The sequence below is a fragment of the Salvelinus sp. IW2-2015 genome, linkage group LG37, assembly GCF_002910315.2.
Source record: "Salvelinus sp. IW2-2015 linkage group LG37, ASM291031v2, whole genome shotgun sequence".
Lineage (NCBI taxonomy): Eukaryota > Metazoa > Chordata > Actinopteri > Salmoniformes > Salmonidae > Salvelinus > Salvelinus sp. IW2-2015.
This window is the reverse complement of record NC_036876.1, coordinates 5,226,624-5,251,934: the sequence shown is the minus strand read 5'-3', so window position 1 is coordinate 5,251,934 and position 25,311 is coordinate 5,226,624. Positions and strand designations below refer to the sequence as shown.

The 25,311-nt window shown below is 41.6% G+C and overlaps 1 protein-coding gene across 1 annotated transcript in view; it reads right to left on the bottom strand.

The window, feature by feature from the left end:
* LOC111960166 (dedicator of cytokinesis protein 11-like) overlaps positions 1–25,311 on the bottom strand; it is a 133,369-nt gene that overhangs the window by 4,812 nt on the left and 103,246 nt on the right. The window contains 9 exon segments of the mRNA XM_070437805.1: positions 1,457–1,487; positions 1,629–1,729; positions 2,962–3,152; positions 6,126–6,336; positions 6,983–7,129; positions 12,353–12,466; positions 14,792–14,914; positions 18,452–18,558; positions 22,517–22,574. Of these exon segments, the coding sequence (XP_070293906.1) occupies positions 1,457–1,487; positions 1,629–1,729; positions 2,962–3,152; positions 6,126–6,336; positions 6,983–7,129; positions 12,353–12,466; positions 14,792–14,914; positions 18,452–18,558; positions 22,517–22,574 (1,083 nt within the window).

The window sequence follows — 25,311 nt, the reverse complement described above, 5'->3', positions numbered from 1 at the left end:
ACCATAGTTGCATCATAATTACGTTTAACAAATGGTAACAGATTGTGATGGGCACATTTTGGAAAGACACCATGTCAGTAGGGATGAGATTTTGTAAATGTGTTATATTGTATCATGAGAACAGATTGCAAAGGTATATGATTCAATATGTTTAGCTGAGTGGAAAATGTAGGCTTTGACGATGGTAATTGCTTAATTAATTTGTGTTTGGTATGTTCTGATGGGAGGGGCTTCCCCTACAAAAGGAGCCTCTCTTTCAGTTCAAAGGTAGGGGTGGGGGGTGGGGACTATTTGGATTGAGCTGTTGATGCGAAGTAAGGATGCGACCAGACCTGTTCGTCTTATCATAGCAGGATCCAGGGTAAACATAACTCATAATAGAAACTGTCTTTGTAGAACCAGCTGGTTGCAACACTGGTTGACACTCCTGTCACATGTCGTGGCTTCTTACAGTGAAAATGAAACTTCCTTGTCAACTTTTAAGATTACACAAACCTAAGTCTGGTGTTTGATCAAAAGAGTAGGGGGAGGAGAGGAGGATGAGAGTAGGAGAAGCACAGACGTGAGACCTCTAGAGAGAGTGTGGTCAGAAGTCATCTTGTGTGATTGGTAAGGCTGACTGTGTATACAGCGGTATTGATTAAGGGAGCCCTCCCCTCCCCCACATGTCACCTGTTCATGGATGATGTCTGACAGCCACCTCCACCTCCCCCATGTCACCTGTTTTATGGATGAATGTTGACAGCCACCTCCTCCCCGCACATGTCACTTTATGGATGATGTCTGACAGCACCTCCCCCTCCATGTCACCTTGTTCATGAGGAATGATGTTGACAGCCACCTCCCTCCCCCATGTCACCTGATTTATGGTCGGATTGTCTGACACGCAACCTCCCACAATTGTCATTAGTTCTAGGATGATGTCTGACAGCCACCTCCCCCTCCCCCAGTCACCTGTTTTATGGAGTGATGTCTGAACCACTCCCCCATGTCACGTGTCTTAGGATGAGTCTGTGACGGCTCCTTACCAAATCGTCTTTTGAGTTATCTTCAGCCCTATGGTATCTTCACAGAACTGTTCCTCTCCTTGATTAGAAGCCTTCATTATGTCCAGCGCCCATTACCTACAGCCCCACAAACCTCTCTGCATAGAGCAAGCACACCCACGAAAACACACACAGTTAAATGGTGTACAAAGGCGTTAGCTCAGCAGAGGTGTCATATACGACATACATTCTTAGGATGATTTTGGTTTTTATATCTTCATTCAAGACAAATGAACATTATGTTCATTTATTTGCTCCACAAATTATATAACTTGGTTTGAAAACTTTGGTGTAGATGTATATTTGGGTAGGGTTGTGGGTATTCATGCTCTCGTTTTATGCCAGAATCTACACATACCTGATACACCTCCAATTCCTACTTTTCTAAGACACTAGCTTCTTACACATACCTGAAACACCATCTTCAGCTCGTATGGCTTTCTAACAACATAGCCTGAAGAACATCCAACTTACAGCTACCTATGGCTTTCTACAGCATCACCTTGAAACCTCCTTCACAGCTCTATGGCTTTCTACACATACCTGAACACCTCCTTCAGCTCTATGGCTTTCTACACATACCTGAACACCTCCTTCAGCTCTATGGCTTTCTTATTGTTGGACTTGCTGGTTTTGGAGTCGTCCAGAAAGGCTCTGGCGTACGCCATAGGACCTGCATTGACCTGTGGCGCACAAGACAAGGGCATGAGTAACAATCTTTAAAAGTATTGAATATCTAAGGCATTCAGCTTCACCCTCAGGTAGTGCATGGGAACTCCTATGCTGCCTATCCACAGCCAATGAAATCCTTATCAACACGCAGCACAGAAATAACATCATTGGTTAAGCCAATTTATCCACCAACCAGCAAATTACTAGAATCAGGTGTTAGATKAGGGTTGGAGCAAAAACCTACAGGACGGTATCTCTCCAGTAGCATGGTTGAGCAGCCCTGGACTAGCGTGGTAGAGTAAAAAACAAACAGCAACATGCTGCATGCTTTATCTGGAATGTTATATTTCCTTTTGCGCGACAAGACATTTCTCCGATCCAGCTGTTCTATTCTCAGTATCGCCTGCTGCTACAGGTAACTGCCAAAATAAAGGAAACACCAACATAAAGTGTCACTGTTCCCCGGGCGCTGAAGACGTGGATGTCGATTAAGGCAGCCCCCCGCATCTCTCTGATTCAGAGGGGAAGGGGTTAAATGCGGAAGACACATTTCAGTTGAATACATTCAGTTGGACAACTGACTAGGTATCCCCCTTTCCCTTTCTTAAGAGGGTGTTGGGCTACCACGAGCCGCCAGAACAGCTTCAATGCGCCTTGGCGTAGAATCGACAAGTGTCTGGAACTTCCTGTGTGCTTTCAATATACTTTGTATCCCTCAATTGTTTATTTTGGAAGTTACCTATAGAATGGATGGAGAGGTATCGCTCGAGTCCCAACAAAATGGATGATCAAGTTCGGAAAGAACCAATTTCACGTGTACAACATCTATAGACCTGCATCACTATACTGAGAGCTTTGCCGTTTCTAAAATGACCTATTTGGGTGTTTTTGGAGCCTTTCATGTTTTTTTTGTGGCCCCCATATTACACAACGATGATGAGGAAGTGATTTGCTGTTTGGGGCAAGTAAAAAATGAAAATAGGAAAAACACACAAAAAGGTGTCTGGACCCTTCTATAACATGTCATAAAAAACGGACATTTGGTTGTAAAAAACAAAAACTGCTCCTTTAAGGTTGTGTCATTAGATTATGGGTGGCGTCACGAGACATTTTGGTGGAAAAAAATGAGGTCCCCGCTGGCAAATGTTGAATACCACTGTGTTAAGGTCTAATGTCTGTGGTGTTAGCTGCATGCACTAGCTGCATGCACAAAGTGATGTAGTCACAGTAAGGTCTAGTCTACCTGTACAGAGACACAGCCCTGCAATTTGAGCTGCAGCTGGATCATGTCCACCTCCTGGGAGGAGCAGAGTTTGGTCAGCTCGGCGGTGCGCGCCTGCATCTCGTCGATGGCCACGTCCACAGGCTTCAGCTCTACCTGCTTCTCCCCCAACACCTCCACACGCTTCTTCACATACGGAAACGTGTTGGCTGCTGGACAGGAGAGATAGAGCACACAGTCAGGTCTCAGACAATTATACACTCCTTAGCCCAAATCACTACACCCTAACCCCTACACCCTAACCTATAAACCCTAACAACATTTTATAACATTGTAACAAATTATAATAAGTCATAACAGCATTGTCTGGTATTGGTCTTGGAGTCATTTTTCACAGAACCTTCTGTCTCCTTCCATTGTTCTTAAATTGTGGGAAATGATCATTCTGAAACAGCCTGTCTGAGAAGCAGACAATTGAAATGCTGAAGCTAATGTAACACTGACCTACCTGGTAGTCCTTGGTCCAACTATACAAACAGGTCATGTCGTGCAACAATGTTATTGCAACAACAAAAAGTAAACAAGCCTGAACAAACAAGCCACACATAACAAAACTCTTGTATTGGTTTATAGCAGGGATGGGCAACTTATATATACAGTTGAAGTGGGAAGTTTACATTCACTTAGGGTGGAGTCATTAAAACTCGTTTTTCAACCACTCCACAAATGTCTTGTTAACAAACTATAGTTTTGGCAAGTTGGTTAGGACATCTACTTTGTGCATGACACAAGAMATTTTTCACACCATTGTTTACAGACAGATGATTTCACTTATAATTCACTGTATCACAATTCCAGTGGGTCAGAAGTTTGCGTACACTAAGTTAACTGTGCCTTTAAACAGCTTGGAAAATTCCCCAAAATTATGTCATGGCTTTAGAAGCTTCTGAGGCTAATTGATATCATTTGAGTCAATTGGAGGTGTACCTGTGGATGCTATGATGGAACTGGCTCTCATGAGGACCACCACAGGAAAAGAAGACCCAGAGTTACCTCGCTGCAGAGGATAAGTTCATTCGAGTTAACTGCACCTCAGATTGCAGCCCAAATAAATGCTTCACAGAGCTCAAGTAACAGACATATCTCAACATCAACTGCTCAGAGGAGACTGCGTGAATCAGGCTTTCGAGGTTGAATTGCTGCAATGAAACCACTACTAAAGGACACCAATAAGAAGAGATTTGCTTGGGCCAAGAAACATGGGCAATGGACTTTAGACCGGTGGAAATCTGTCCTTTGGTCTGTTGAGTCCAAATTTTAGATTTTTGGTTCCAACCACCGTGTCTTTGATCTCCGCATGTGTGTTTCCCACCGTGAAGCATGGAGGAGGAGGTGTGATGGTGCTTTGCTGGTAAAACATTTAGAATTCAAGGCACACTTAACCAGCATGGCTACCACAGCATTCTGCAGTGATACGCCATCCCATCTGGTTTGTGCTTAGTGGGACTATCATTTGTTTTTCAACAGGACAATGACCCAAAACACACCTCCAGACTGTGTAAGGGCTATTTGACAAAGAAGGARAGTGATCGAGTGCTGCATCAGGTGACCTGGCCTCCACAATCACCCGACCTCAAATCAATTGAGATGGTTTGGGATGAGTTGGACTGCAGAGTGAAGGAAAAGCAGCCAACAAGTGCTCAGCATATTTGGGAACTCCTTCAAGACTGTTGGAAAAGCATTCCAGGTGAAGCTGGTTGAGAGAATGCCAAGAGTGTGCAAAGCTGTCATCAAGGCAAAGGGTGGCTACTTTGAAGAATCTAAAATGTATTTTGATTTGTTTAACACTTTTCTGGTTCCTACATGATTCCATATGTGTTATTTCATAGTTTTGACATCTTCACTAATATTCTATAATGTAGACAAAAGTTAAAATAAAGAAAAACCCAGGAATGAGTAGGTTTGTCCAAACTTTTGACTGGTACTGTATATGTCACGATTGTCCAAGGGAGAGAGAGAGGACCAAGGCGCAGCGTGTAAAAAATACATCTTCTCTTTATTTAGGAGATGAACGAACGAMGCAAAACAACAAATAGACGACCGTGAAGCTATAACCGAACAAAATGCAAACATGCAACCTAGACACAGACACAGACCTAGACAATGACCCAACAAAAACATGATGCCTATGGCTGCCTAAAATATGGCTCCCAATCAGAGACAAATGAACGACATCTGTCTCTGATTGAGAACCACTCAGGCAACCATAGACATACCTAGAAACATTCACTCAACCATAGACATACCTAGAAACATTCACACAACACAAACCCATACACTAAACCCAACACCCCCTTTTCSATATAACCACCCGAAACGAGACAAAACACAAACATTCCCCATGTCACACCCTGACCTAACTAAAATAATAAAGAAAACAAAGATAACTAAGGCCAGGGTGTGACAGTATATATGGAGACTGTTTATTGCCAAAAATAAGGGGCTAAATACATGAATCTGTTGTTCCATTGTTACGTTGGTCTAACGGGATCGGGAGACAGGCGCAGGAATGCGTAATAGGGTTTTTTATTTACCCAAATTACAGCGTGCCATGTAAAAACAAACACGTATACAAAACACAGGGTTGAAACCCAAACAAAAGAGTGAGGAGTACCTTGAATAAATACACCGGGGCGAGACCAGTAATATACACTCACATAATGATTCCACAAAGGGCACATTTAAAGAATTACAATCAGTGGGAATGGGGACCAGGTGTGCGTAATGACACAGTTCCGGGGGGATCCGTGACACCCATGTAGTGAATCTGTTTTCAATGCGTTTGTATGGGCTAATAGTAGTAAGGCCAAATATACATTTTCACATGTTTTATATATTTTTGGGATACTTCAAGGAGTCAAAATGTAAAATCAATATAGCTAAATGATCTTTAGTATGACCTTAAAACAATTCCATATAGCTTAGTAGAAGACACCCCCCCACACATTTCTGGTTATATTATTTTTCTGCTGTGAGAAGTGGGGTCAAACTAAGATTACAACATAAAAGGTGCACAAAGAGGTTGTTAAGCTAACTAACTGGTGTAAAGTGTGTGAATGGTTGTAACAAAGTTGTAAAGCTAACTAGTGGTTTTAAAGAGGTTGTAATGAGGTCATGAAGCTTACTTGTGAGCACTGTCCTCCTCTTGCACTGCTCCTCCACACCGCCATGTGTCTTCCCCATCAGCGTGTACGGCGTCTCGAACATGAAGCGGTTGATGTTGTGGCACTTCTCGAAGTCTGTCTTCTTCTCCGGACAGTCCTTCTCGTCAAAGTAAGCCTTGACGAAGGTGACCTGGATGTAAGCAAACTTGATGTCCAGGTCTTTGGGGTTGACCTGTTGGAGACAGGAGGGGTGTTAGGTAGAACCTAGATAATGTATTACCTAGAAAAGGTAAATGATTTATGTCGTCTTTGAATCAGTGCTCTTGAATGCGAGACACGTTCCTGTAAAAAGGCCACATGTCTAGATGGGATACAGTGATACGTCAAAAGTAGATAACCCTAACCCATTTCCTAACCTTAACCTAATCTCCTAACCTCCTRCGTAAGTTCTTCTAAACCTGCTACAAAAAGTACATATTTACAAAAACTGTATCCCTTCTAGGCAAAATCCACATRAAAAATCCACAAGGCCAATAGTTTTTCCTGATCAGGTGGTCAGGAAGAGCTCCTGGCTTTTGGTATAGCATCCTTTATATCAGTGGGTGACGAAACCTTGTCCTGGAGTCCTTCAGTATGTATAGTACTACAGGAATTTCTAGATGGTTCATAGTTGGACCATCCTCTCTTCTCAGGAAACAAGAAAATAAGATGAAAATAAGTTTTTATTTCTGGCTGCAAATTAAATTCATTTGAAACTACTGGAAAGTTTCCAACTCCAATAAAGGAAGCAGCCTATTTCCTTATTTCTAGGAACTACTCAAAAGTAGTGCACTGCATAGGGAATATGATGCCATTTGGGACGYACCCATAGTGATTACCTTGCTGGAGTCCTGGATGATTTTGACGTTTTCAGCTCCAAATTTGTACCCGTAGAGCCATAGAAGGCGCTGAGAGATCTCCGACAGACCTGTGAGTTTGGGCTCCTTGTAAACATACTCCTTCCCATCCTCCTCCTCAAAGTAGCCCTGTCAACAAGACATATTAGCAATCTTAGAAAACTGAGAGTGTTCCAAATTCCAACTGGCCAATTGTGSTGCGGATGTTCATGCTGCAAAACAGGTGCAGACTCGGGAGGAAAATATTCAGTAATAAATCAATTAAACTCTCAAATGTGAAATAAAGTTCTGTGTCGGATATTTCAATATATTTATTGGGATTTTTGAATGTATACAAGCATAAAAAACATGACAATGAAACATGAATTAATAATATTCTAACAATCCATCTATATAAAACAAGGTTGTCCTTTTTGTGATACTGTAAAGTACTTGAGTTAGCCGCCTAACTCTAAACATCTCAAAATATAAAATACTCTGCCTCCAGAAAGTATTCACACCCCTTGAACTTTTCCATATTTTGTTGTGTGACAAAGTGGGATTAAAATGGATTTAATTGTCATTTTTGTCAACGATCTACACAAAATACTCTAATGTCAAAGTGGAAGAAAAATTTGAACATTTGTAAAACACACTGAACAAAATTTCCAATGCAACATGTAAAGTGTTGCTCCCATGTTTCATGAGCTGAGAAGATCCCAGAAATGTTCCATACGCACAAAAACCTTATTTCTCTCAAATGTTTTGCACCATTTAAAAAAAATCCCTGTTAGTGAGCATTTCTGCTTTGCCAAGATAATCCATACACCTGACAGGTATGGCTTATTAAGAAGCTGATTAAACAGCATGATAATCACACAGGTGCACCTTGTGCTGGGGACAATAAAAAGGCACTCTAAACTGTGCAGTTTTGTCACACAACAGAATGCCACAGATGTCTCAAGTATTGAGGGAGCATGCAATTGTCACACTGACTGTAGGAATGTGCACCAGAGCTGTTGYCAGATAATTTTATGTTATTCTCTAAAACGACGGCGAAATTTTAGGAGTACGTCCAACCGGCCTCAAAACCACAGACCACGTGTATCCACGCCAGCCCAGGACCTCCATATCCGGCTTCTTCACCTGTGGGATCATCTGAGACCAGCCACCAGGATTGCTGATGAAATTCTGGGTTTACACAACCAAAGAATTTCTGCACAAACGGTCAGAAACCGACTCATGAAAGCTCATCGGCGTGCTCGTCCTCCCCCCAGGGTCTTGACCTGACTGCAGTTCTGCGTCGTAACCAACTTCAGGGGGCAAATGCTCACCTTCGATGGCCACTGGCACACTGGAGAAGTGTGCTCTTCACGGATGAATCCTGGTTTCAACTGTACCGGGCAGATGGCAGACARCGTGTATGGCATCATGTGGGCGAGCGGTTTGCTGATGTCAACGTTGTGAACAGAGTGCCCCATGGTTGCGGTGGGGTTATGCTATGGGCAGGAATAAACTACGGACAACGAACACAATTGCATTTTATCGATGGCAATTTGAATGCAGAGAGATACCATGACGAGATCCTGAGGCCCATTGTTGTGCCATTCATCCGCCGCCATCACCTCATGTTTCAGCATGATAATTCACAGCAGCCCCATGTCACAAGGATCTGTAGACAATTCCTGGAAGCAGAAAATGGCCTGCATTCCATGGCCAGCATTCTAACCAGACATGTCACTCATTGAGCAAGGTTGGGATGCTCTGGATCGACATGTACGACAGCGTGTTCCAGTTCCCGACAATATCCAGCAACTTCGCACAGCCATTGAAAAGGAGTGGGACAACATTCAACAGGCCACAATCAACAGCCTGATCAACTCTATGCGAAGGAGATGTGTCGAGCTGCATGAGGCAAATGGTGGTCACACCAGATACTGACTGGTTTTCTGATCCATGCCCCTACTTTTTTTTAAAGGTATCTGTGCCCGACAGATGCATATCTGTATTCACAGTAAAATCTTAGAAATGATTGCATGTTGCGTTTTATATATTTGTTCGGTGTATCTTGACTAGATAAGTACAGTGGCAACCCGTCATTCAGTTTTGAGCCCCACCTGTTTTGCATGTTATTTTGGCATTAATACGTGTCACATATCAGTTTGCAAACAATGTAAAAAAAAATCATTGCATTAATTAAGCCGCATACAAACATGGCCTTTTTTTGGGCTTTCTCGAGTAAGGCAGCTCCAAAATGCAGGTGTTTCAGCCTAGCTCAGAGAATGACAAGACTTTGATGAAAGTTTAATGACAAAATATGCAAAACAGGCATGGTGCTGAAAAGAAAGTCTGATGTTAGTTCAGCTTTATGTAGGCCCTAACAGATTGTGCGCACCGTTTGTCACTGTTATAGTGCAATTAATGTATTGATTAGTGTTGTGGCTTTGCTGGCATGCATCTAAAACATTACTTTTTTTGTCCCACCAAGATTTACATGTCAATACATGTTAGAATCACCTTTGGCAGCAATTTACAGCTGTGAGTCTTTCTGGGTAAGTCCCTAGGAGCTTTCCACACCTGGATTGTGCAACATTTGCCCGCTATTCTTTTCAAAATTCTTCAAGCTCTGCCAAATTGGTTGTTGATCATTACTAGTCAACCATTTTCAGGTCTTGCCATAGATTTTCATGCAGATGTAAATCAAAACTGTAGGTCGGCCACTCATGAACATTCACTGTCTTCTTGGTAAGCAACTCCAGTGTAGATTTGGCCTTTTAGGTTATTGGCCTGCTGAATGGTGAATTCATCTCCCAGTGTCTGGTGGAAGGCAGACAGAACCAGGTTTCCCTCTAGGATTTTGCCTTTGATTAGCTTAATTAAGTTTTTTTTATCCTGAAAAACTCCCCAATTCTTAATCATTACAAGCATACCCATAACATGCAGCCACCACTATGCTTGAAAATATGGAGAGTGGTACTCAGTGATGTGGTTAAATTGGATTTGACCCAAACATAACACTTTGTATTCAGGACAATGTTAATTGCTTTGCCACATTTTTTGCAGTGTTACTTTAGTGCCTTGTTGCAAACAGGATGCATGTTTTGTAATATTTGTATTCTGTACAGGCTTCCTTCTTTTCACYMTGTCAWTTAGGTTAGTATTGTGGAGTAACTACAATGTTGTTGATCCATCCTCAGTTTTCTCCTATCACAGCCATTAAAATCTGTAACAAGTCACCATTGGCCTCATGAAATCCCTGAGCAGTTTCCTTCCTCTCCGGCAACGGAGTTAAGAAGGACGCCTGTATCTTTTTAGTGACMGGGTGTATTGATACACCATCCAAAGTGTAATTAATAAGTTAACCATGCTCAACGGGATATTCAATGTTTTTTTACCCATTTACCGACCAGGGAAAATCTCCCTGGTCTCTGTCGTGGAATCTGTGTTTGAAATTCACTGCTCGACTGAGGAACCTTACAGATAATTGTCTGTGTGGGTTACAGTAATGAGGTAGTCATTCAAAAATCATGTTAAAACTATTATTACACACAGAGTGAGTCCATGCAACTTATTATCTGACTTGTTAAGCAAMAATTTACTCCTGAACCTACTTAGGCTTGCCTTAACAAAGGGGTTGAATACTTATTGACTCAATACATTTCAGATTTTCAATTTTAATGAATTTGTCAAATAAATTGAAAAAACACTACATAATTCCACTTTAACATAAATGGGGTATTGTGTGTGTAGGCCAGTGACAAAAAATCTAAATGTAATCTATTTTAAATTCAGGCTGTAACACAACAAAATGTGTAAAAAGTAAAGGGTTGTGAATACATTCTGAAGGCACAGTATCACACAGACTGAGATACAAACCATCCCTTATCTATCTGAAGAGAGAAGTGAAACTTAACCTAAGCCTTAGTGTTGTAGCATTTTTAGTTCTCTCACAACTATCCTCCTCAGAGGTCACTAGTCTTTAAAGGATTGGTGTAATTTCACTTTAATCTAATATCTCTCTATCAGTTAGGAAAGTAACCAAGAAAGAACACCATATTTTAGGGATCCCAGATGGTCGATAGATAATGATATCAGACGTGGTTAAAGTAAGCTTACAAGATCCAACCACAAGTACCTCAATGATGCTACACTAGCTAGAGCACTGYTGTTATTTTTCTATAGTAATTAACAGAGAGAGACAAGTTTATTTTCTCCCCAAACAAATGGAAGAAGGGCTGGAAGATACTCTTCGGCAGTATTACTTATGGCTAGGATGTGGGGATTGAGCTCGGGCCGATTCCGGTGTGAGTTATCTGGCCCAAATGTATTACTTGGGGATCGGGCCGATTGGGCCTTCTCTATGGCAGATGATTACACAGATTATTTATTTTCCATATTTTTTCAATGTTTCTGTGATTAAAAAAAATACAATTAACATTTAAATGAAAATCTTTAAGAAATTTGCGTAGTATTTTAGTATTTTCATACTTTGTGCAAGCAGTTGATAAGCATTAAAAACTTTGTGGATGGAGCCTCCCCAATGGCACAGCGGTCTAAGACAATGCGTCRCAGTATGAACTGCGTTGCTACAGACGTGGTTCGAGACCCGTGCCGGCCGCAACCGGGAGACCAATGAGGTGACCCACAATTGGCCCAGCGTCATCCGAGTAAGGGGAGGGTTTGGCCGGTCGGGATGTCCTTGTCCCATAACGCTGTAGCGACTACTGTGGCAGGCCGGGCGCATGCACACTGACACGGTCACCAGGTGTATGGTGTTTCCTCTGACAAATGTTTTTTTTGTGGATGGGTAAAATTTGTATGTATAAAATAGTCATATTTAAAATGACTAAATCTGGTAATTTTGTAGACATTTATTTAAATTTGCATCGTGCCACTTCTGGGGGGATTCTGGTAAGATGCCAGCAAAGTCGTATGAATTCCGGTAGACAGAAACGGCCTGATGTACTTGGGCCGACTCTGGGCATTCATTAATTTTGATTCCGGGCCGATTCAATCAGTTCCGGCCCTCCGGAACTAGCTGGGTAAAATAAGGATGGCGTAAGTAATGGGCACTCCATCCTTGACAGAGAAGTACAATTGGTTGAGCCAGCATACTAAATAATGATTAGCTAACATACCAGCCTAGCGCTTCGAATGCATGCCCAATCCATTGTTTCCTTAGAAGTGGTATGCTAGTGGGGATATTGGAAAGGAGCCATTGACTACAGTTCCTCCCCAGTGTCTATCTGTCTGAGTCTGTGGGTGCAGCGCTTCACAGGTATGCTGTCTCAAAGGGCATAAAATCACATAAAAAAAAAAGACTGGGAGGCAAATAGAAGGTGATCTTGTATCTTTTATTCCATATCCACCCACCTGTCCATAGAAGGCCACTCTGAAGTAGGTCCCCAGCAGTCTCCGGCCTGTATGCATCACCTCCAGGATCTTATTGTAAGCTCTGTGCAGCGTGTCATACAGACGGCTCAGTTTCTGAAAAAAACAACAACATACCACTGGGTATTTGATGTGTGTGTGTGTGTGTGTGTGTGTGTGTGTGTGTATTCACTTATGATTGTGCACGCTATTGTGTGTCTGACTCTCTCTGTGTGTGTGTGTGATATTTTTGAGAACGACTACACTGCAATGCATATGGGCTGTTATCAATAAAATGTCACAATATTGTACAGAGAGTTTGGTTTGGCTTCTGGGGGGCAAGGAGACCCCAGCTCTGCTAAAACTTCTGGGGGGCAAGGAGACCCCAGCTCTGCTAAAACTTCTGGGGGGCAAGGAGACCCCCCAGCTCTGCTAAAACTTCTGGGGGCAAGGAGACCCCAGCTCTGCTAAAACTTCTGGGGGCAAGGAAGCCCCAGCTCTGCTAAAACTTGTGGGGGCAAGGAGACCCCAGCTCTGCTAAAACTTCTGGGGGGCCAAGGAGACCCCAGCTCTGCTAAAACTTCTGGGGGGCAAGGAGACCCCAGCTCTGCTAAAACTTCTGGGGGGCAAGGAGACCCCAGCTCTGCTAAAACCATTGACAAATACGTGCAGTCTTCAAGGGATTGTTAAATACATTTCAGAACTATTTGGTTTTAATGTCATCACCTCTTGAAGAGCATAGTCCGAATGACGCATTTCTGATTATTCCACATTTAGCTCTATCATCCGTTATACAGCATGTAACTGCATGCTTTCATGTTGAGTACACATCAATTGATCGTGTAATTTCACAAGTGAGGGTAGCCTATCCACTTAGCATGTAACTAGCTAGCTAGCTGAGCAAACATGTCATTTAACTTGCTTCATCAGAGATTAGGCTTTTGGAAAGATCCTGACATTGGCAAGTCCTCGTACTTCTGTCATCACCACTATAGATGGCAAGCAACTCAAACAATATTTGGATATAACCATCTAGGTTATCCCCTGAAAGTTAGCTTGTTAATTGGCCATTATTGATGTGATCTGTTATTAGATAGCTAGCCAAWTTGACATGGTCCATCAATCAATGTAGACTAGCTATCATGTCTGTCAACAGTAATCGGGACACTTAAAAACAATGTTAAAAAGGGGATAATGTTAGCCAACAAACATTATCAGTACATCRGCAAATGCGCCCTTCTGCTGCTTGACAGGCAGAGCCCACACTGGATGGGAAATTAACCTAAACCACTCATACTTCTCAGGTATAGTTAACTTTGATTTTACATACTCAAATATGCAATTAATGATGGCCAATCTTGTGAGATATTGTCAGGCAACCCTCACGTATCTGAAATTACAAGATCAAATTATGTTTACTGATCATGAAAAACATTCAGTTACTTGTTGTATAAGTCTAATGAAATAGCTAAATATGCACAATTGTTTTGCATGGAATAATCAGAAATGTGTAGTTCTGATGTGTAGTTCTGACTATGCTCTTCAAGAGGTGATGATATTACAACCAAATAGTTAACATTTATTTACCAATCCCTTGAAAACGGCACGCAGTTTTCAATGCTTTTAGTGGAGCTGAGGGTCTCCTTGTCCCCCAGCAGGAAAATGGAACGCTCTGCACCTTATCGTGATGTTTTATTGATAACAAACTATACTGTAAATCACACAACAAGTGGCCTATGTACCCCATATTAAAACAATACAATATGACAGCTTCTGGACRATGGGTGTGAGTGACTCCTCACAGAGAGAGAGAGAACTGAGAGAGGCTACAGGAACATGCCACTGCCAAAAGACAACACAGAGRCTGTTGTCCAAATGGCACCCTATTCTCTATTTAATAGAGATAGGGAATAAGGTGACATTTGAGACTCGGCCAAAGGGCTTTTTAAAGCCAGAGCCAAAGCTTCCATTCAAGCTAAGAAGAGGAGAGAGCATGAGAAGATGGAGAGTGGGACATTCTTAGGGTAAACTTCTCATGGACAGTATTTATGTGTGAGACCTTATTCCATAAGCTGAGGAAGGACTGAATGAGCCTTGCTTATTTCTGCTTTATAAACACAGGGGACAGCGCAATGGATAGTGCAATACACGGACAAGCAGGACATAGTTAATATTGTCTCAGTTGTTGAATGACATTGTCTCAACCTTACAATCGAATACTCATTATGGGATTCACACAGTATATATTTTCCTACAGTCAATCCTAGAATGGTTTTGGGTATTTTAAAAACGAATACAGCCACATCTGTATGTGGGTTGTTGTTTGTAAACAAAGATGCTGTGTAAATATTGCTCACAAGGATTCAATTTACATTTCAGCCTTGTTTGTGTGTGTGTGTGTGTGTGTGTGTGTGTGTGTGCGTGCATGTGTTTGGCTCGTACCTCAAAGTCATGCCGTTTCTCGTAGACAGGGATGATGAGCTTGGCGATGTGTGTGATCAGTTCGTATCGCTCTGCCTTCCACAGCCCCTCCACACACAGCTCCAGGTGTTCCACTAGGACCTCCTGGAAAAGCCAGGACATGCAAGTGTGGGCCAGTAACAACAGTCAGCACAGTGTGAGAGAAATTACGTATTTACCTGATTTATTTGATATTAATGGTTAACAATTGATATTTAACTAATAGTAAGACATTTCTGTCCTGCTAGTGTCTGTGTTTTTATGGTCTCCACTGTAGTTCCCTGCATCTAATCTGGGCATATGGTCACCAGAGATGGCTTGAGCTGACAAATGAGTTAAAGACTACATTACATAGACAATAATGTGTTTTACTAGGGATAGCTTAGGAGTTTAGAACAATCCCTCATTGTCTCAAAATCATCCTTGCAACTAGGAAACTAAGCCAGGGTGGGGTTAAGACAACAACCCGTGCAGATAACAACAGGATGAACCCAGAGTGGCTTATGATGCTCCTTGGTCTGCATGGGAGGGGTTGAACCAACCATGGCTGAGCATTGTTAGTGTCAGCTAAAAATATACAGTTGAAGTCAGAAGTTTACATACACTTTAGCCAAATACATTTAAACTCAGTTTCACAATTCCTGACATTTGGTCCTATTAAAAATTCCCTGTCTTAGGTCAGTTAGGATCACCACTTTATTATAAGAACGTGAAATGTCAGAATAWTTGTCACGCCCTGGCCATAGAGAGGCTTTTACTCTCTATTTTGGTTAGGCCAGGGTGTGACTAGGGTGGGCATTCTAGTTTCTTTATTTCTATGTTTTTCTATTTCTTTGTGTTTGGCGGGGTGTTATTCTCAGAGGCAGCTGTCTATCATTGTCTCTGATTGGGAATCATACTTAGGCAGCCTTTTCCCACCTGTGTTTTGTGGGTAGTTGTTTTCTGTATAGTTTAGTTACAGAACTGTTCGTTTTTCTCTTTGTTATTTTTGTTCAAGTGTTCTGATTAAATAAAATATCATGAACACGTATCACGCTGCGCTTTGGTCCAGTCATTTCCAGGAAGAGGATCGTGACAATAATAGTAGAGAGAATGATTCATTTCAGCTTTTATTTCTTTCATCACATTCCCAGTGGGTCAGACGTTTACATACTCTCAATTAGTATTTGGTACCATTGCCTTTAAATTGTTTAACTTGGGTAAAACATTTTGGGGTAGCCTTCCACAAGCTTCCCACAATAAGTTGGGTGAATTTTGGCCCATTCCTCCTGACAGAGCTGGTGTAACTGAGTCAGGTTTTGTAGGCCTCCTTGCTTACACAAGCTTCTTCAATTCTGCACACAAATTTTCTATAGAATTGAGGACAGGGCTTTGTGATTGCCACTCCAATACCTTGACTTTGTTGTCCTTAAGCCATTTTGCCACAACATTGTTAGTATGCTTGGGGTCATTGTCCATTTGGAAGACCCATTTGCGACTAAGCTTTAACTTCCTGACTGATGTCTTGAGATGTTGCCTCAATATATCCACATAATTTTCCCCTTACTCATGATGCCATCTATTTTGTGAAGTGCACCAGTCCCTCCTGCAGCAAAGCACCCCACAACATGATGCTGCCACCCCCGTGCTTCACGGTTGGGATGGTGTTCTTCGGCTTGCAAGCCCTCCCCCTTTCTCCCCCAAACATAACGATGGTCATTATGGCCAAACTGTTCTATTTTTGTTTCATCAGACCAGAGGATATTTCTCCAAAAATAACAATCTTTGTCCCCATGTGCAGTTACAAATGGTAGTCTGGCTTTATGGCGGTTTTGGAGCAATGGCTTCTTCCTTGCTGAGCGGCCTTTCAGGTTACGTCGATATAGGACTCGTTTAACTGTGGATATAGACACTTTTGTACCTGTTTCCTCCAGCATCTTCACAAGGTCCTTTGCTGTTGTTCTGGGATTGATTTGAACTTTTCGCATCAAAGTACGTTTATCTCTAGGAGACAGAACGCGTCTTCTTCCTGAGCGGTATGACAGCTGCGTGGTCCCATGGTGTTTATACTTGCGTACTATTGTTTGTACAGATGAATGTAGTACCTTCAGGCGTTTGCTCCAAAGGATGAACCAGACTTGTGGAGGTCTACAATTGGCTGATTTCTTTTGACTTTCCCATGATTTTCACAGGCAAAGAGGCCCTGAGTTTGAAGGTAGGCCTTGAAATACATCCACCAGTACACCTCCAATTGACTCAAATGATATCAATTAGCCTATCAGAAGCTTCATCCATTACWTCATTTTCTGGAATTTTCCAAAACTATAATTTGCCAAAACTATAGTTTGTTAACAAGAAAGTTGTGGAGTGGTTGAAAAACAAGTTTTAATGACTCCAACCTAAGTGTATGTAAACTTCCGACTTCAACTCTATAGTACTGTTACGGATACAGGTATCCTGTGTGTGTATCCTGTGTGTGTATTTTCTTTCATTCTGCCCTATTTACAGGTGCCGCCAATCTGTCACCAATCAGTCGCTAATCAGAAGACACCTGCTCCTTTTTCCTTACCCAATCACATCCCCTTTCCCTTGGCTTAAAAGTATCCCAATCAGTTCTCTCCCCAGATCTCTCTTTTGTTTTTGCAACTACATGTCACTTTGTCCTTTATCCTGTGAGAATTGTTTTGGTATGTTGTTTGACTGTTTGTTTGATGGTGGGAATAGGAGGTACCAAGACAAGTCGCCCATGGGCATACACTACCCGTAGGTAAATATTGTCTAAAGAACACTAGTTAGAACTGGTCGGACGACCCACTGTATTTTATTGGTTAGTGAGCTAGCTGTTGTTGAAGCAGGTAGTCTAGCTTAGGGGTGTTTTTGGATACTTATTATTTCTTTCCTTGGGTCCAGCTCAGCCCCTTTTCCCGCCCCCTTTACTGTGTGTTTACCAAATAAACCATGAGTGTTTGACGGTAGATTTAAGTGGTCTGTGGTTTTTGTTCTCACTGTTCCTTTTCACTATTATAATTTGCATGAGTTATGTTACGGGTCTCGTTTCCATCCCCCCTAGACTGCAGGGCCAAAGGGATTCGTAACAAGTACTCTGCATTTGTGTAAAGGTTAAGTTACTCGGTCCAACACAAGGGTGTGGGGTTGATCAGCTTCATTATTGCAATAATTAATCGATATTGAATAGAGATGATTGTTTGAAGAAATGAMAAAGTCTCTCTCACTTGATTAGAATATTCTACGACAGCAGGCCAACATTATCAGACGCACATAAAAATACAGAATTTGTTCAACATGCGCTTGAACACACATGCACCCGCCCACAGGCTTGTCTTGTCCAACTGCTATTATTCTAACAACTTGGCCATAGGACTTGGCAAGATGGTACAAACAGATCTGGGACCAGTTCAGGAAAAACAGGTCAAGCTGTTATCAGTCACATCAAAGACTTATAAACATTGAGAGATGACTCCATGCAATATTAACCACCAGAGCCTTCTATTGGCAGTTCATTAACTGTGGTTAATGAGGTATGATTTATAGAAGAAGAAAAATAGTGGTGTCTAATATTAAAAGCAAATATGACATGATGAAATCATTGTCATGATATCATCACAACTGCACACAAGCATGCATAAATGCACACACACACACCTCAGTGTAGTAGACATCCTGCATGCCTGTGTCCTCCTTCATGGCAGCCTCCTCTTCAATGTTCAGAGTGATCCTCTTGAATGCAGCCAGGCCACTGGGGAACATCTCTGAAAGAACAATAACAACAAAAGACAGAGGCAGTCTATAAATACTTCATTCTTTCACCCAAGATTGGGTGAAGGAGAGTAGACAGCACTTCAGACAACATGAAAACGAGGTCCAGCACATCTTGGATGATCCATTCTCAGACTTTGTAAAGCTGTTGCTGTTCCAAGTGGCGCTCTTTACTATTGTAAAACCAGTCAGTGGTTGCTGTCAGTGTTGTAGTACTCGAGTCCGGTCTCGAGACCACATATTGCGTGTCAGGGTCTTGTCTAGGTGYCGGATACATTTTTACTCGGTCTTGACTCGGTTTTGGACAACGAGGACTCGTAATTTCTTCCCGAGACCAGCGGAGTAAAAACCTCAGTTTAGTAAGGGGAGACTGGGGAATGTTGTAACATATTTGGTATTTTTGGGGGGTATTTGTGGGTTGCGGACATGTTTTTTGGAACTCAGTCGGGGTATTAACTTAATGTTGAGAGTTAGAATATAATATATGCTATTTAGCAGACRCTTTTCTCCAAAGAGACCTATAGTCATGCGTGCATACATTTTATGTAAGGGTGGTCCTGGGAATCAAACAAGCGCCATGCTCTACCAACTGAGCCACAAAGGTTTTTAATATCCTGCCCAGGGACTACGGTTGAAAAYTAGCCGGCTGGCTAAAACCGGCACTTTTACTGAAACGTTGATTAATRTGCACTGTCCCTGTAAAAATAAAACAAACTCAACAACTCAAGGACCACGAATTGAATGTAAAATAGTAGGATACAGAAGGTGACATTTCAAAATGTGGTTGTTTTTCTGTTATGTCAGTCACGGGCTGTGTTCCAAAATGCATACTTGTGTTCATTCTAGAGCGTATAGTACAGAAGTCACCTGTCACTTTTTCAAGTGCGATTTCAAACATAAAAACGCGCAATGGCAAGTATGTACTAAGTTTACACGAAGTTCTGTAAGCRAACTTGGGAGGTCTGGAAAACAAAGCATGCATGAGAGCATACTTTTTTGTTCCCTTCGTGGGAAGGCTATCTTAACACCTTGCGATGTAGTGAAAATTCCCCAAACTGCTGAATTATCAGCAGATTTAAGTCTGCGCTTGGGGGAGAATTTTCTGAGGAATAAGGAATAATTTGGTAAGATTGCTTAACCAATGTTTAACCAATTACTTTCATATACATTTTTTATTCAAAAAGTTGAGACTGCTTTTTATCAGCCTGCTCATCGGACGTGATGACTAGCTAGCAGGCCATCTTGTCCTGGTTATCAGGATGTGAACTCAACTTTATTGGAAAGAGAGGCAGGGGGAGGGGCTTGGTGTGTGTGTAAACCATAAAGGAAGAGGCRAAGCCAGAGATTTCACTCTCACCAAAGTTTGCCTCCTRCCTTTGGGACAATGATTCCCATTGTCAGGGTGGAGACGTGCATCTCATCATTATATACAGATCTATGGTGTAAATTGGAAGGTGCACACAGCACAGAGGAGTGAAGGAGACAAGACCAAAAATATAACATGATAACAAGCGGACTAAACGCTMATAAATACAAAGAATTACAGATTCTTGCAATACAGGCTTTTGGAATGTTGTGCAAAAACATAATTTCAGATTAATACAATTAATTTGTTGTATTGCCCAGCCCTAGCTGTAACAACAAAATGTGGAAAAAGTCAAGGGGTGTGAATACTTTCTGCAGGAACTGTATTTTCCTAATTTCCTCTTCCTGCAAGTGCTGGGCCATTCATTTTGATTTTAACTCCAACCCTCCGATGTCCACAGATTAACCCATCTTCCCAGTATATTGATATTTCCCATTAACCGTGGTTTTTCAGATCCCTTAACAATACAGTTTGCAGGTCCATCGAAATCCCGATATTATGACATATCAACCATTCCTGGACCTGACTCCAAATGTGATCCACCGATGGACACTACCATAAAATATGCTCTTTTGATTCTGATTCCTAGTGGTAGAGTCTGCAAAAGGCTGACTGTTCAATGCCCCATATATTGAGCATTCTTTTTGTAGCAAGTATTGATGTGTCAATTGTTTTACAGTATATATGAGTTCATAGACCCRATGCCAAGGTATTGGGACATCAAAGACCTGTTCCCAACTAATTTGAATTTTATACGGCATTCCCTTGTGTCTTTAAGTGAAACTGATTCATTTTTCGATGTATACTAATACTTTTAAGCCATTTATGATTTTGTATTGAGCATTCACCTCCATACACTGTTGTTAGTTGCTTGTGTGACATCATTTGACAATCCTTGTTTACAATGTCCTTCATAAATATTATACCCTTGTATATTTTTTTCCAAGAAAATGTATTTTCTCTATCAGTACATTGGAGTTTAGCCATATTATTTGCTGTAATATTAGATCTGCCTTTTTTGGAGGATGAAATTGACATTGTACCCATGAATTCATTTAAAAAGGAAGGGCGGCAGGTAGCCTAATGGTGTTGKGCCAGTAACCGAAAGGTTGCTTGATCAAATCCCCGAGCTGCCCCTGAACAAGGCAGTTAACCCACTATTCCCCGGTAGGTTGTCATTGTAAATAAGAATTTGTCCTTAACTGACTTGCCTAGTTAAAGGTTAAATATATWTKTTTATACTTTAAAACAGAGATCCATTGTTAATCCACCAAAAATCTAAGGTTTTAAGAGCTCCCTCTTAAACAAAGGATGGGCATCTCTTAGTACCTTCCTAGAAAAAGAGTTTGGATTTAGATACAATTTCTGTAAAATGGAGGCGTTAAGAGAAAGGTTTAATGCCCTAATATTTAATTGTTTTAACCCTTCAAACTCCTTTTCATTATACAAATATGCTCAATTAACTTTCTGGTTTGCAATTCCATGTAAAGTGAAATATTATGGTCTCGCATGATTTGAAAAAAGATTATCCCGGAGCCGGTAGAGCTAGGAATAAATATGTAAACTACGAAATAGTGTATATTTATACCCCAGACCATTGGGTTCCAAATATTGTATGTATGAGCAGACGTAATCAAGGCAATCTTCCCATAAAAGGATAGGCGTTTCCCTCTCCACGTTTCAAGATTCTATCTATTTTCGCTAAGTTTCAATCAAAGTTAATAGTTGCTAGATCCCTAAACTTTTCCGGGATATGTACACCAATGTTCTCCATCTGCCCATTCAATCGGTAGACCACATGGCAATTTAAAGTTGATCTTTTAGAGACCTAATCCATAATATAGTACACTTATCATAGTTGGGTTTTAGTCCAGAGAAACTGGAGAAATGTATGTGCCCCTTAATGTTATCATTAGATTAGATTTTTAAAGCTAACAGTTCAATGGCCATAATAGAATCACATGGATGAATAAAGGACAACAATATGACAATGTCCCCAGCCAAAAATGCATGAGTAGTCATCTTGTCCCTCATTTGTTTGCATGTTTGTCCACCACTTGTAGGCCTTCTATCCCTGAACTCTGATCTTCTTCTCTCTCTGCATCAACAACTACCTGTCCACTCCAMAAGTCTTGGAAAGAGTACAGAGGTTTCAATTGTTCCTAATCTTGGTAAAGGCACYATGGCTAAATGCATAATATGCATAACTGTAGTTTTTGTGTGGCTTAATGGGTACGTGGGCTTAACCTATTTGTTTTGTGGAACACAGACAGACAATAGGATTTGCCCGTGGACAGAGTTAAGTATTAAGCATCCTGGCTTGACAAAATAAAGACCCTTATAGTAAGATAATACAGCCTGGTGCCACGGCTTTAGTCCATYGTGGGGTAAACAGAACGCCAGTGTGCTGTTCTATAAAAAAAAAAATATATGATAAAGTTCTAACAATAAAAGTAATACTTCTTCTAACAATAATGTAAAAAGATAATGTGAAGTGACAATAATGTAAAGTAAAAAATAATGTAACAATACTTCAAAGTACTGTGAGTGAAGGTGAATGAATAAATGGGGAAAGACRGTCTTACTTTTCCTGTGGAGATATTCTGCCACCAGTGCAGCAATGTGGACGTAACACATAGCAGCCTGTGGAAAAACAACACAGTATTGGTCAATGCTGGGAGGGTTGGCAAACACTCAACCACCACAGTCAAAACCCATACAGTATGTGCATTGCGCATGTGTGCATGCCACACACACACACACACACACACACAAACACGTTTTGTTTTTCTATCTTTGTGGGGACTTAAGTCCCCGTGATTCACTGGAAAAGGAAACAGAGGTTTTGCGGAAAGAAATCAGGGTGCCTTGTGAGGATCAGGCGACGAGTGGCTAATCTGCCATTGCCTTCCACCCTGCTAGCTAACGTTCAATCGCTGGAAAATAAAATGGGACAAACTGAAAGCACGTATATCCAACCAACAGGACATTMAAAAYGGTAATATCTTATGTTTCAGAGTCGTGGCTGAACGACGACATTATGAACATACAACTGGCGGGTTATAGACTCTATCAGCAGGACAGAACAGCAGCCTCTGGTAAGACACAAGGCAGGGTCCTATGCATATTTGTAAACAATAGCTGGTGCACAATATCTTAGGAAGTCTCAAGGTTTTGCTCTGAGGTAGAGTATCTTATCATAAGCCTAATTTCTATCAGCATGTTAAATGTGCAACCAGAGGATTTTTTTTTTAGACTACCTTTACTACACACACACAGAAGCTCTCCCTCGCCCTCCATTTGGCAAATCTGACCATAACTCTATCCTCCTGATTCCTGCTTACAAGCAAAAATTTAAGTAGGAAGCACCAGTGACTCGGTCTATAARAAAAGTGGTCAGATGAAGCAGATGCTAAACTACAGAACTGTTTTGCTAGCACAGACTGGAATATGTTCCGGGATTCTTCCGATGGCATTGAGGAGTACACCACATCAGTCACTGGCTTTATCAATAAGTGCATGGAGGACGTCGTSCCCACAGTGACTGTACGTACATGCCCCAACCAGAAGCCATGATTACAGGCAACATTCGATCTAACCTWWAAAGGTAGAGCTGCCTCTTTCAAGGAGCGGGACTCTAACCCRAAAGCTTATAAGAAATCCTGCAAAGTCCTCTGACAAACCATCAAAAAGGCAAAGCGTCAATACAGGACTAAGATCGAATTGTACACCGGCTCCGAGGCTCGTCGGATGTGGCAGGGCTTGCAAACTATTACAGACTACAAAGGGAAGCACAGCCGAGAGCAGCCCAGTGACACGAGCCTACCAGACGAGCTAAATAACTTCTACGCTTGCTTCGAGGCAAGTAACACTGAAACATGCATGAGAGCAACAGCTGTTCCAGACGACTRTGTGATCACGCTCTCCCGCAGCCGATGTGAGTAAGACCTTTAAACAGGTCAACATTCACAAGGCCGCAGGGCCAGACAGATTACCAGGACATGTACCCCGAGCATGCGCTGAACAACTGACAAGTATCTTMACTGACATTTTCAACTCTCCCTGTCCGAGTCTGTAATACCAACATGTTTCAAGCAGACCACCATAGTCCCTGTGCCCAAGAACACTAAGGTAACCTGCCTAAATGACTACCGACCCGTAGCACTCACGTCTGTAGCCATGAAATGCGATGAGACATAGGGAGTAGGTCAGAGATCTGACTGTGTGGTGCAAGGACAACAACCTCTCCCTCAACGTGATCAAGACAAAGATGATTGTAGACTACAGCAAAAGGAGGACCGAGCACACCCCCAATCTCATCGACGGGGCTGTAGTGGAGCAGGTTGAGAGCGTCAAGTTCCTTGGCGTCAACATCACTAACAAACTAACATGGTCCAAGCACACCAAGACAGTCGTGAAGAGGGCACGACAAAATCTATTCTAGGTCCCCACAAGGATAGAAGAACCAACCCACACACACACACACACAATCCTGTTTCACAATCCACTGAAACACTGAACAGGAGGAAGACTTGGTTTCCCTCAACCATGGACCTGYCGAATCTCTGGCAGCAGGGGCAACAGATCACTGTCATGCTGACTGGCTACAGGAGTCCTAAACCTACAGTTTTTTAGACCCAGATCTAGAAAGACATTATGGGCTGGTTTCACAGACAGGGTTTAGATTAAGCCAGGAGTAGGCCTTAATGTGTACTAGTTAAACTAGGACATTTAAGTAGCTTTCATGAACGTGGCTTAAATTTGGCTTAGTTAGTCAAGACTATGGAGTTCTGGAGAAAGGTAAGTAACCCTAAATGAGAACACCTGGGTTAAGCCTGATAAGGTTAAGTTTGAGCACATGCTGTCTAATGGTGCTCATAAAAACCCGGAATCGTATAGAAAACAACATTACTGATGTGAATCTTGAGACAAAACAATGGCAGAAGCAAAAATTATTTGTATGAAAAAAAAACAAATTTTGTCAAACCATCCAGTTATTGAAAGTAAAAACCATACTACTGCTACCGAGCAAAAKAAAAATTGTGGTTGCGCTGCAATTTGCTGTGAATTCAATGCAAATGAAAATGTAACCACAAGGAGCGTACAACAACTTCAGGTGAGATATCCTCATTATTATCAGTATTTCACATTTCTCATATTCATATTTTTGTGACATCACTTAAATTGAATGACATCTGCCTTTTATAGAGTGTGGAAGAACCTTAAAATGGCTTAAGAAAAAAGAGAATGCAGAGATCAGAAGAGAGCGATTTACTAAAAAGACAAGACTGATGAATTGAGTGACTTGCTGTCTGGAATAATTGAGCACCAGCAACATCTGGATGGTATACCAAACGATGACCAACCTCTGGATGGTATA